The 13,597-nt window shown below is 41.9% G+C and overlaps 1 protein-coding gene across 5 annotated transcripts in view; it reads left to right on the forward strand.

Annotated features, from left to right (window-relative positions):
- ANK3 (ankyrin 3) overlaps positions 1-13,597 on the forward strand; it is a 686,669-nt gene that overhangs the window by 640,110 nt on the left and 32,962 nt on the right. For 3 of the 5 annotated variants that reach the window (XM_036828060.1, XM_036828061.1, XM_036828062.1), the window contains 2 exons: positions 9,586-9,660; positions 13,081-13,212. In XM_036828060.1, coding sequence (XP_036683955.1) covers positions 9,586-9,660; positions 13,081-13,212 — 207 coding nt within the window. Of the gene's footprint in view, positions 1-1,143; positions 8,956-9,585; positions 9,661-13,080; positions 13,213-13,597 lie in introns of all 5 variants that reach the window. The other 2 variants (XM_036828058.1, XM_036828063.1) reach the window with 1 other exon arrangement.

A 13,597-nucleotide genomic window follows, 5' to 3' on the forward strand; every position in this document is an offset into this window, starting at 1 on the left:
GGAACTAAGATCCCACAAGTTGTGAGAGGCGGCCAAAAAAAATCTCAAAAGGTACCAAGACTTCACATCTCATGGAAAAAGTGTACTCTTCTTTCTAAATACTCTTGTGAAAGTATTTTTAAAGTTTACACATTGTGCGTAATATGGCATAAAAATTGTATTACTTCTTTGGCTCGTTTGCCATGATATATCGCGCATGAGAAAATGTTTTCAGTTGCTTTGCTTGCTTATGGTAACCATGAACCATATTTCTGGTTTTTTTCCCCCTTTGTGTGTGCGTACACATGCATTCTAAAATCATTTCATATTACGTTTCTTTTTTCCTCACCAAAAGGAATATACTGCATGGAAAAGATAAATGCAAACATTCCTTTTCTTTGTTTTTTTTCTTTTAAAATTCTGACTCAGAAAATTTCTTGCTCTTATTGGCTTTTTACGGGTGTGAAGCATAACCGAATTGTGCATGGAAGATACAAATTTAAAATCCAGTGGCTTCACAGTTTGCACATCAGTTGCCTGTCACTTAAAAGTTATTTTGGATTCTGCATGAAATAGGCTTGAGTGGTTTTCTAAAATAAGAGTTTTAGACATTTAATGTATAGCTACGCACATTGATATGGTTCTAAGTAGGTGCAATCTGTATCACCAAGAGGTCCAAGGAGATGGAACATTAGAAATTACTAAAATGAGAGTTATATGGTTGCACGAAACAAACATGTACCTACCTATACGGGCAAAACAGAACGGCTACTGATATTTCAAACCAGCACATAAGAAAGTCAATAGGAAGTAAGGGAATAGTTTTTCCATTGTGGTTATTTTTCTCATCATTGTTTCCTTGTGTTTTTGTTTTTTTTTTTTTCATTGTTGGCCTATTTGGTTGCAACGTGCTTTTTCTGTCTTTTCATTTCACACTGCTCTGTGTTTTACTTAGTTTTATTTTTAACTTTGGATTACTCATGTCTGTAGCAATTTTTTTTTCCTCTTAATTGTTCCTTTTGCCTCTTCCATTCTAAATCATGCAAACAATTGTACTTGCTTTTGTAATATTTCAAAGTTTACTGACCAATTTTTTTCTCTGGTCTCTCTGTTTCTCAACCATTTTTGTTGATTTTTGTGTTTGATTTCATTTTACAATTTAAGAAACAGTTGAACGGAGTGCAGGACCAACGAGATCCCTCCCCACCACTTACTCATACAAGCCATTCTTTTCTGCAAGAGCATACCAGTCCTGCACAGCAGCTCCGATGACAGTGCCCGGGCCGGCCACGTCAGGCTTCACTTCCTTATCAAGTTCCTCCTCTAATACGCCATCAGCTTCTCCATTAAAATCAATATGGTCTGTTTCGACTCCTTCTCCAATCAAATCCACGTTAGGCGCATCAACTACATCTTCGGTTAAATCCATTAGTGACGTGGCATCTCCAATTAGATCCTTTCGGACAATTTCTTCGCCAATAAAAACAGTGGTGTCACAGTCTCCATACAGTATCCAGGTTTCCTCTGGTACCCTGGTTAGAGCTCCCACAGTCACGGAGGCCTCGCCTTTAAAGGGGCTGGCATCCAATTCTACGTTTTCCTCTCGAACCTCCCCGGTGACTACAGCAGGATCTCTTTTGGAGAGGTCGTCCATTACCATGACACCCCCTGCTTCCCCCAAATCAAACATTAATATGTATTCCTCGAGTCTGCCATTTAAGTCAATTATCACATCCACAGCACCGCTAATATCTTCACCTTTAATGTCAGTGGCGTCTCCAGCTAAATCAACAGCTGATGTCATTTCATCAGCTAAAGTTACGATGGCCTCTTCTCTCTCATCACCCGTGAAACAGATGCCTGGACATGCAGAGGTAGCATTAGTCAACGGATCTATTTCCCCTCTGAAATATCCATCATCTTCAACTTTAATTAACGGATGCAAAGCCACTGCCACATTACAGGAAAAAATTGCTACAGCTACAAACTCTGTGAGCTCTGTGGTTAATGGAGCCACTGACGCAGCTGAGAAAGTGTTCCCTACCACCGCAGCAATGCCGTTTTCCCCACTCAGGTCATATGTTTCTCCAGCACCATCAGCTTTTCAGTCTCTAAGAACTCCTTCTGCAAGTGCACTCTATACATCCCTCGGGTCATCAATATCTGCAACTACCTCATCTGTAACTTCATCAATAATAACAGTGCCAGTATACTCTGTAGTCAATGTTTTGCCAGAACCAGCATTAAAGAAACTTCCAGACTCTAATTCACTTACAAAATCAGCAGCAGCCTTGCTGTCGCCCATTAAAACATTGACTACGGAGACACGTCCTCAGCCCCATTTCAATCGAACTTCATCTCCAGTTAAGTCATCTTTGTTCCTTGCACCATCTGCCCTTAAGCTGTCTACGCCATCTTCTCTATCTTCCAGTCAGGAGATACTAAAAGACGTGGCTGAAATGAAGGAGGACCTAATGCGGATGACTGCAATACTCCAAACAGATGTGCCTGAGGAGAAGCCATTCCAACCTGAACTCCCCAAAGAAGGGAGAATCGACGATGAAGAACCTTTCAAAATTGTCGAGAAAGTGAAGGAAGACTTAGTGAAAGTTAGTGAAATCCTTAAAAAGGATGTCTGTGTGGATAATAAGGGACCACCCAAATCACCAAAGAGTGACAAAGGACATTCTCCCGAAGACGACTGGATAGAATTCAGTTCAGAAGAAATCAGAGAGGCAAGACAACAGGCTACTGCGAGCCATTCTCCATCTCCGCCAGAGAGAGTGCAAGTCAAGGCAAAGGCTGCCTCCGAAAAGGATTATAACTTGACCCAAGTTATTGATTACCTAACAAATGATATCGGGAGTAGTTCACTGACAAACTTAAAGTACAAGTTTGAGGATGCCAAGAAGGATGGTGAAGAGAGACAGAAACGAATTTTAAAACCAGCAATTGCCCTGCAGGAACACAAACTCAAAATGCCTCCAGCCTCCATGAGGTCTTCCACCTCCGAGAAAGAGTTATGTAAGATGGCCGATTCCTTTTTTGGAACAGATACTATTTTAGAGTCTCCAGATGACTTTTCTCAACATGACCAAGATAAAAGTCCCTTGTCTGACAGTGGCTTTGAAACAAGAAGTGAGAAAACACCTTCAGCCCCACAAAGCGCTGAAAGCACTGGTCCCAAACCACTTTTTCATGAAGCCCCCATCCCTCCGGTCATTACAGAAACGAGAACTGAAGTGGTTCATGTTATCAGGAGCTATGAGCCCTCAGCTGGAGAGGCGCCCCCGTCCCAACCAGAGGAGCCCACGTCGCCCAAACCATCACCTACTTTCATGGAACTGGAACCAAAGCCCACCACTTCTAGTATTAAAGAAAAAGTCAAAGCGTTTCAAATGAAAACCAGTAGCGAAGAAGACGACCACGGTCACGTTCTGGGCAAAGGCATGCGTGTTAAAGAAGAGACTCACATAACCACAACCACCAGAATGGTTTATCATTCTCCACCAGGCAGTGAAGGCACCTCTGAGAGAATTGAAGAAACCATGTCAGTCCACGACATCATGAAGGCCTTTCAGTCCGGGCGAGACCCTTCCAAAGAGCTGGCAGGTCTGTTTGAACATAAGTCGGCAGTGTCCCCAGACGTTCACAAGTCTGCTGCTGAAACCTCAGCCCAGCACGCAGAGAAGGACAACCAAATGAAACCCAAACTGGAGCGTATAATAGAAGTCCACATCGAAAAAGGTAACCAAGCTGAGCCCACTGAAGTCATTATTAGAGAAACCAAAAAGCATCCAGAAAAGGAAATGTATGTATATCAGAAAGACTTATCCCGGGGAGATATTAACCTAAAAGATTTTCTGCCAGAAAAACACGATGCTTTTCCTTGTTCAGAGGAACAGGGTCAGCAAGAAGAAGAAGAACTCACTGCTGAAGAGTCGTTGCCTTCTTATCTGGAGTCTTCCAGAGTAAACACTCCCGTGTCCCAAGAAGAAGATAGTCGCCCTAGTTCTGCTCAACTCATATCTGATGACTCTTATAAAACACTGAAGCTTTTGAGTCAACACTCAATAGAATACCATGACGATGAGTTGTCAGAACTAAGAGGGGAATCTTACAGGTTTGCTGAGAAAATGCTTCTGTCAGAAAAGCTAGATGTGTCTCATTCTGATACCGAGGAATCAGTTACAGACCATGCAGGACCCCCTAGCTCAGAGTTACAGGGGTCTGATAAGCGGGCCAGAGAAAAAGTAGTCACTGCCCCCAAAAAAGAAATTCTCTCCAAAATCTATAAAGATGTGTCTGAAAATGGTGTAGGTAAAGTGTCTAAGGATGAGCATTTTGATAAAGTGACAGTGTTGCACTATTCTGGCGATGTTAGTAGTCCAAAACATGCCATGTGGATGCGCTTTACTGAGGACAGATTAGACAGAGGTAGAGAGAAGTTGATATACGAAGATAGGGTGGACAGGACCGTGAAGGAAGCTGAAGAAAAACTGACTGAAGTGTCACAGTTTTTTCGTGACAAAACCGAAAAGCTCAATGATGAACTGCAGTCCCCAGAGAAAAAGCCACACCCTAGGAATGGCAAAGAATACTCATCTCAAAGCTCTCCCGGTAGCAGCCCTGAGAAAGCACTGCTGACAGAACTGCTGGCAAACAGTGACGAGTGGGTCAAGGCGAGGCAGCATGGCTGTGACAGACAAGGCTTCCCCAGAGCCGACAAGAAGGACACAGTCAGTCTGCCCAGCAGCCCGGAGGTGGTTCCTTCCCAACAGACTGAGGATGGCAAGTCCACGGAGGAAGCCAAAGGAAGTCGTTCACAGAGCAAAGAATCTGAAGGGCCCCAGTCTGGGTTTCAGCTCAAACAATCTAAACTCAGTTCCATTAGATTAAAATTTGAACAAGGCGCGCAGGCCAAAAGTAAGGACGTTTCTCAAGAAGACAGAAAGCCAGAGGGCCAATCTAGAATCCCAGTTAAAAAAATCCAGGAGAGCAAGCTACCTGTCTACCAAGTGTTCGCTAGAGAGAAACAGCAGAAGGCCACAGACCCTTCGGACGAAAGTGTCCCTGTGCAAAAAGATCTTACGGTATTCAAAGCTAAAGATGATCATGCCCAGAGCAATGAAATGGTTGTAAGTGATTCTGGCTCTGACGATGTGAGAAAACAGAGAACTGAAACGTCGAGTAAAGCGACGCCTGACTATTTTTCTGAGCAACAGGCTAAAGACTTGGCATGTCACGTAACCGCAGAATTCGCAACCAAGGGACCGTGGGACAAAAAGATCTTTAGAACGTGGGAAAGTTCTGGAGCCACGAACAATAAGTCGCAGAAAGAGAAACTTTCGCATGTACTTGTTCATGATGTAAGAGAGAATCACGCTGGTCACCCTGAGAGTAAAACTGTTGATCAGAGGGATGAATTTTTGTCTGTGACTGAGAGAGAACACAAATTGTTAACAAATGGCTCTCTCTCAGAACTTAAGGAAATGACTGTAAAATCTCCCTCCAAAAAAGTCTTATATAGGGAATACGTTGTTAAAGACGGGGAACATCCAGGTGGATCTCTTGACCAACCTTCCAGGAGAAGTGAGAGCTCGGCAGTGTCGCACTCCCCAGTCAGGGCCACGGAGGAAAGGAGGACGCCATCTTCTGACATTCCCGATGGTGTTTGCAAGCAGTCGACATTTCCAAAACGTGAATTATCACAAAAGTTATCCCAGTCAAGTATGAGTACAGAGACAGTTGAGACACAGCACTTCAATTCTATAGAAGATGAAAAAGTTACCTATTCAGAAATCAGCAAAGTTTCCAAACATCAGAGTTACGTAGGCTTATGCCCGCCTCTCGATGAAACCGAGCTCTCCCCGACCAAGTCTCCTGATTCTCTAGAGATTAGCCCAGGAAAGGAATCGCCCTCTAGTGATGTATTCGACCACAGTCCCATTGACGGATTGGAAAAAGTTGCACCACTGGCCCAGACGGAGGGAGGGAAAGAGATAAAAACTTTACCTGTTTATGTCAGTTTTGTACAGGTGGGGAAGCAGTACGAAAAGGAGATACAACAAGGAGGTGTAAAAAAAATCATAAGTCAGGAATGTAAGACGGTACAAGAGACCCGGGGGACCTTTTATACAACTAGACAGCAAAAGCAACCCCCTTCTCCCCAGGCTAGTCCAGAAGATGATACTCTAGAGCAAGTGTCCTTTCTAGACAGCTCTGGGAAAAGCCCTTTAACCCCAGAGACGCCCAGTTCAGAGGAAGTGAGTTATGAATTTACATCTAAGACACCAGACTCGCTTATAGCTTATATACCGGGCAAACCCAGCCCGATTCCCGAGGTTTCGGAGGAATCTGAGGAGGAGGAGCAGGCCAGGTCAGCCTCCTTCAAGCAGACCGCGGTGGAGGAGACGGCAGCTGTCGAGCACCAAACGCCTGACAATGTGAGCAAAGACTCTAACCAAAGACTCAGAACTAACAGGGTTGCCTACATCGAGTTTCCCCCTCCTCCACCGCTGGATGCAGACCAGATGGAGTCTGATAAGAAACGTCCTTATCTCCCTGAAAGAGAGGTTGACATGATTGAAGTCAGCCTGCAAGACGAGCATGACAAGTACCGGCTGGCGGAGCCGGTCATCAGGGTGCAGCCACCTTCCCCAGTTCCTCCCGGGGCGGACGTCAGTGACTCCAGCGATGACGAGTCCCTCTATCAACCAGCCCCGGTCAAAAGATACACCTTCAAGTTAAAGGAGGTCGACGACGAACAGAAAGAAGTGACAAAATCCAAAGCCTCCGCTGAAAAGGCTGCCACCCAGAAAGAATCAGAAATGAATGGATCTGGAAAAGATACTGAATTTGGCCTTGGCCTTGATTCACCTCAGAATGAAACTGCCCAGAATGGGAACAATGACCAGTCCATCACAGAGTGTTCCATTGCCACCACGGCAGAGTTTTCTCACGACACTGATGCCACAGAGATCGACTCTCTGGACGGCTACGACCTGCAAGACGAAGATGACGGCTTGACGGAGAGTGATTCTAAATTCCCAAGTCAAACCCTGGAGCTGAAGAAAGATGTCTGGAACACGGAGGGCATTCTGAAGCCAGCTGACCGCTCCTTTAGCCAAAGCAAGTTGGAAGTTATCGAGGAGGAGGAGGGAAGGGTGGGGCCAGATGAAGAGAAGCCGTCTTCTAAAAGCTCTTCATCTGAAAAGACTCCCGCTAAGACTGATCAGAAGTCGGGGGCCCAGTTTTTCACACTAGAAGGCAGACACCCTGACAGATCAGTGTTTCCTGATACTTATTTCAGTTACAAAGTAGATGAAGAATTTGCCACTCCTTTTAAGACAGTAGCTACCAAAGGTCTAGATTTTGACCCCTGGTCTAATAACCGAGGGGACGATGACGTTTATGACAGTAAATCACGGGAAGATGAAACTAAGCCATTTGGTCTGGCTGTGGAAGACCGCTCTCCAGCAACCACCCCTGATACAACGCCAGCCCGAACGCCAACTGACGAAAGTACCCCTACTAGTGAGCCTAACCCCTTCCCATTTCATGAAGGAAAAATGTTTGAGATGACTCGCAGTGGTGCAATTGACATGAGCAAGAGGGATTTTGTTGAAGAGAGGCTCCAATTTTTCCAGATTGGTGAGCATACTTCTGAAGGGAAGTCAGGGGACCCGGGGGAAGGGGATAAAAGTACAGTCACTGCCGTACCACAGCCACAGGCAGGGGACACCACTGTAGAAACCAATCTAGAGGGAAATGTAGAGGCACCTACAGTGGAACCTAACCCCAGCATCCCGACCAGCGGAGAGTGTCAGGAAAGCACATCCAGTAGTGGCTCCCAGGAGAAAGCAGCAGCGGCCACTAACACCTCTAAACTTGACCCCAAGCTGCGCACGCCTATAAAAATGGGAATTTCGGCGTCCACCATGACCTTGAAGAAAGAAGGCCCTGGAGAAGTGACAGATAAGATAGAAGCTGTGATCACCAGTGGTCAGGGATTAGAGAATGAACCTGTAACAGTGATTTCAAATACAGCCGATAGCCACGTGGGCGTTAGGCCCCAAGAAAAACATGATTTTCAAAAAGATAACTTTAATAACAACAACAATTTGGATTCTTCCACTATACAGACAGATAACATTACAAGTCATGTAGTTCTGACAGAACATTCTGCACCCACTTGTACCACAGAGAAAGCTAATCCAGTGAAAAGCTCATCAGGAAAAAAGACAGGGGTACTGCAAGGACATTGTGTGAGAGATAAACAGAAAGTTCTTGGAGAGCAGCAAAAGACAAAGGAATCGATAGGGATTAGGCGAAAATCCAAACTTCCCATAAAGGCCACCTCACCAAAAGATCTCTTCCCACCAGATCATATGCCAAACATTCATGTGAGTAAAATGAAGCAGGTTAGTCAATCTGAGAAAACCAAAACCCTTACTGCTTCTTCACGTGTAGATGTAAAGTCCAGAATTCCAGTGAAGAATACACACAGGGACAACACAGGTTCAGTTAGAAAACCGTGTGCTACACAAAGGCAGGGGCAGCCAGAGAAAGGCAAGGCCAAGCAGCTTCCATCCAAGTTGCCAGTAAAGGTAAGATCCACCTGTGTCACCACCGTCACCACCACCACCACCACCACCACCACCACCACTACCACAGTTAAAGTTAGGAAAAGTCAGCTTAAGGAAGTATGTAAACACTCCATTGAATATTTTAAGGGAATTAGTGGTGAGACCTTAAGGCTTGTGGACCGCCTCTCTGAAGAAGACAAAAAGATGCAGTCCGAGTTGTCCGATGAGGAAGACAGTACCTCAAGAAACACGTCGTTGTCCGAGACTTCCCGGGGTGGCCAGCCTTCGGTTACAACGAAGTCTGCTAGAGATAAGAAAACAGAGGCAGCACCTTTAAAATCAAAGAGTGAAAAGGCCGGCAGTGAGAAATGGAGCAGTAGGAGGACTGGTGAGAATGAAGGCAGTCAGGTCTCTCGAGCACTCTTTGCTCACATCCTGGAGAACGAGCATAGTTTGTAAACACTTTCCAACTCGTAGACCCTAGTGCATGAACTGTTGTGATTGCCTGTGGAGTGACTTAACCGTAGTTTCTCATTCTGTCATTGTCATCTGTATGTGCTGTCTATATACTCTTCTTTCTTCCTTTTAACCCAACGACACTGTAGACAGCTAGGGAAGCATGCTGAAGATATCGGTGTCATTCAAGATGAGCAACTTTTTTTTTTTTTCCAGTGTGCTAATGGATATGGTTCTGTCAAAGTAAAAAGCACAGATGTTGAAATGCCATCGTGGTGTTTTCACCAACACGACACTTCTGTAACTATCGTAAAGTAGCTAGCTTGTCAGCATGTTGAATTCCATTACATTGAGCATCCGTGTGGTCTGACATTTGGCCTGATGCAGGTGAAAATCAAGTGAGTCATGTGAAAAGAGAAGTGTTCATGTAGGTGATTAGGACACATTTCAGTGTACAGTGTTAGCAGTAGTCTCTCTGTAAAATCTGAATACTGCTAAAAGCAATTTTCCAGTATCGTGTCTTTCTTGATGATTATTTTAATTAAGAAATTGTAAATCGTAGGTCCACAGAGTCCATGTGAACGGACAGATATCAGGATGGCAATAGTAGCCGATCACCTGGGACTTAGTTGGACTGGTAAGTGTGTATACACCTGAACGAAACAAATAGTTTCTTAATTTGTCTTTTTCACAAGCAGTTTATTATTAAAAAAAAAAAAAAAAAGCAATGAGTAAAAAACATTTTTATCACTCGTAATTCTATCTACCCAGAGTTAATTATAGATAATACCTCGTATACTGTGTTTTTCAAAGCTTTTCTAATGCATATACCCTAAAGAATAGAAATTTAAATCTTATTTTACCTTAAATTTAAGCACTTTCTTCACAATGCCATTTCTGGTAATATGGGCTAACCTTTTACCTAATAGCAAATTTATTTTGTGGCATATAGGAAAACGTAGCTAAGGCCTATGGTTTTTAAATAATCCAAAAATTTTAACTATGGTTTATGCCCTTAGATCAGCTCTCTTAGGCAATAGTTCAACTAATACATGCCTATGTTTCACAAATCTTAAGCATTCATGAGTCATTGTCACAATTTTTATGATATACACATATTATTTGCATGCCTATTGACCTGACACTTTTAAGTGGACTCACTTTTCTGCTCAAAGATTTATTTAAAAGGAAATCTTATGTCACTTTGATAACGGAAAACAAGGATCATATTCAATAACTATATAAACAAGAAAACAAAGGATGACAGTTAAGCTTAAATTTTGAATTAAAATAAAAAAAATAGGATACAGGTGAATGAATCTATTCAATTTACAAAAATAGTGGAGCTCTGTGAAATGAATGAAACTTCGTATAATCAGTGTGTAGAAGAGGAATTTTTGGCTTGATTTCACTTCATTAAAGATGAAGGTAAGGCTCTGTGTCAACTGGACACACTGCTGTGTAGTTTTGATGTTAACTGGACCCCCAAATCCTACTTCACATGAATCAGAGAAATTTTAAGTTTTATAGGTTGAGTGTATTCTTTTTTAACGCACAGCCAAAAAACAACAGTTAAATATAAATAAATGTTAAGTTATTGTCCTATTTAAAGTCATCTTGCATACTATCAGCGACATACATTCTCTACTCAGGGAAACAATTATCTAGGCTATCAAAATGGGGAACATGAAACTAGATCATGGCACAAAAGGTCATTTCCATTTATTTCCTTCGAATGCCCTGAATCCCAGGCCTTCCCCACCCTCTGCATATTAAGGCCTCCTCTTTCCTTCCGCCCAGCCCTGCCCTCAGGCACACTGCAACTGACCTGGCCTAGTGGAACTCTGAAGAGACAGGGGGTCTGAATAATCCTTTGCAGACTGTTGAGAGTTAACAGTAATTTATTATGTATAAATATTTTCAAACATAAAATTAATAATAGTATTATATTTTAACAGTGGACACTGTAACCTGAAAATATCCTGGAGCTAATGTTGATTTTGTGTATTATTTACCCATAACTATTAGATTATTTTCTTTAAGTAAAACCAGTCCTTAGTTTGTCAGAGTAAACTCTTGGAGAATATGTGACATAAGAATAGCGAGACAAAGTCATAAAACTGTAAAATTCTTAGTGACAATGTGTCTTTGCTCTTCACTGAGTCTCCAGACAAAGGATATGGTTTGGTCATGAGGGCAGTAAGGATTATTGCCCTTAAAACACAAAGAGGGGGCTTCCCTGGTGGCGCAGTGGTTGAGAATCTGCCTGCTAATGCAGGGGACACGGGTTCGAGCCCTGGTCTGGGAAGATCCCACATGCCGCGGAGCAACTAGGCCCGTGAGCCACAACTACTGAGCCTGCGCGTCTGGAGCCTGTGCTCCGCAACAAGAGGCCACGATAGTGAGAGGCCCGCGCACCGCGATGAAGAGTGGCCCCCGCTCCCCGCAACTAGAGAAAGCCCTGGTACAGAAACGAAGACCCAACACAGCCAAAAATAAATAAATAAAAATAAATTTTTTAAAAAAACAAAAAACACAAAGAGATAAGGCACTTAAAAAAAAATTAACTTTTCTAATTCAAATTATTATATGCTCAATAAAGATTATTAGGAAAATTAGCATTTAGAAGAACAAAGTTTAAATCCATCCCTCAGAACCACTGTTAACAAGCAACTTAATGTACTTTGGGTTTTTTTTTTTAACAAAAAGCTTTTAAAATGTTATATACACAATGTAATTTTCTGCTTTTTTATTTACTTTCTGATCTTGGTTTTAATGGACAAATAACATCCAATAGCCATACTTTACAATGGTGTTTTGCTGTTGGTCACAATGCACTAGTGAGTCATGAAATCAATTCATGCTTTGTTTTTGTTTTTAAAAGGAAAAGAAAATGTCTGTATCACATATATTAAGGTTGTTTTGCTCCACGAAGACGTGGTTTCATTTATATAAGCACCATGATATACAACGTATTTCTAACTGTGGCCTGTGATCAGTTTGCCAGCCACTGCATTACATTAATTAACTCCCCTCCTTTTGTTCAACACATGCATTGTTTTCAATTTTTCAGTAGTACAAGCCTACAGTGAGCATTTATGTATGTAAATAATTGTGTACAACCCTGTGTACTGTCACCATAGATTTCTAGGAGTGAAATCAGTTGGTCAAAGGATATAGACTTTTTTGAGCCTCTGAATACATTTTGCCAAACTGCTGGAAATGGTTCTTAAGCAGGATAGAATCGTCCAATTCCTTTTCCATGGATTTTTTTTTCCCATTTCTTACTTTTTATAATCATTTAAGGTAATAAACACCTGACACATCTTTTTTAAATGTACAAAAAATATACAGTGAAAAGTAAGTCTCCTTCCCATCTTTGACTCCCAAGTTTAACTCTCCCAAGGCAACTACTCATATCATATGTATCCTTCCAAAGACACACTCTGCATTTACAAGATTGAGTGTATGGTTATATACACTTAGCTGGACAGAAAGCTTATCTCCCTTTTATTTTTCACACAAGTGACAGCATATCATAGACAATGATCTGGCTTGGAGTCATCATTTAACCTCCCAAGTGGCATTGATGAAACTTGAAGGCATATAGAATAGAGTATTATGTGAGTAAAAGATCTACTTCATGAAGGTTGCCGAGAGAAAACCCTACGGCTCCTCTTGTGGCATGTTCATGAATTGTATATCCCTACCTATCTTGTATGAAGTTTGCTCAAATTGCAGACAATAATTTGGCTGAGTTAAAAGAATCTAGCAACATCCTCTTTGAACAGAGCAAGAATCTTTATAAAATAATCTCCAAAGGGAATCTGATTATAACCAAGGAATTATCTTAGGAGAGATAAGTCACAGCCTGTGTATTATCAGTATTTTCCTGTGAAATCAAGTATATAAAGATTAATGCCCAAGGGCTGTACTTGGGTTTTACTATAAAATCCTTTCCTTTTTTGGGGGGGGGGGCAGTTGAGCATTACTTTTATGAAATATATGTGATAAAAGTACAATATGAAACCTTAGTAACTCCTTTTCTTTTCTACAGAACTGGCAAGGGAACTGAATTTTTCAGTGGATGAAATCAATCAAATACGTGTGGAAAATCCAAATTCTTTAATTTCTCAAAGCTTCATGTTATTAAAAAAATGGGTTACCAGAGACGGAAAAAATGCTACAAGTATGCTGAAATTATATTACTTTAACTTGCAAAATTGCATATGTCTAATGTTTCAGATAAGCCTACTGTTAATAAAACCACAGTGATCATAAAGTAATGGCAAGTCTTTTGAAGTTATACTTGTTTAATTTTGTGCTAATATTCTAAACTTCTGTCTTTAGGAAGCTTTTTAGGAAGCAAGTAGTAGGGGTTTTTTTGCATTTTGTCTATATTTGCATTTTTTGCATTTCTCTCTGTGACCATCAAAAATGAAAACATAATTCTAGCTGTTCAATCATGGGGCGGTAGTGGGAAACAATGTGAAGTTACTGCTATGGCCAGAAATGGATGTGCAGGGAGGTAAGAGAGAAAAGGATAGGATCAAATCATTTTATCCAGCCTGGTC

This window comes from Balaenoptera musculus, chromosome 16 (assembly GCF_009873245.2).
Source record: "Balaenoptera musculus isolate JJ_BM4_2016_0621 chromosome 16, mBalMus1.pri.v3, whole genome shotgun sequence".
Lineage (NCBI taxonomy): Eukaryota > Metazoa > Chordata > Mammalia > Artiodactyla > Balaenopteridae > Balaenoptera > Balaenoptera musculus.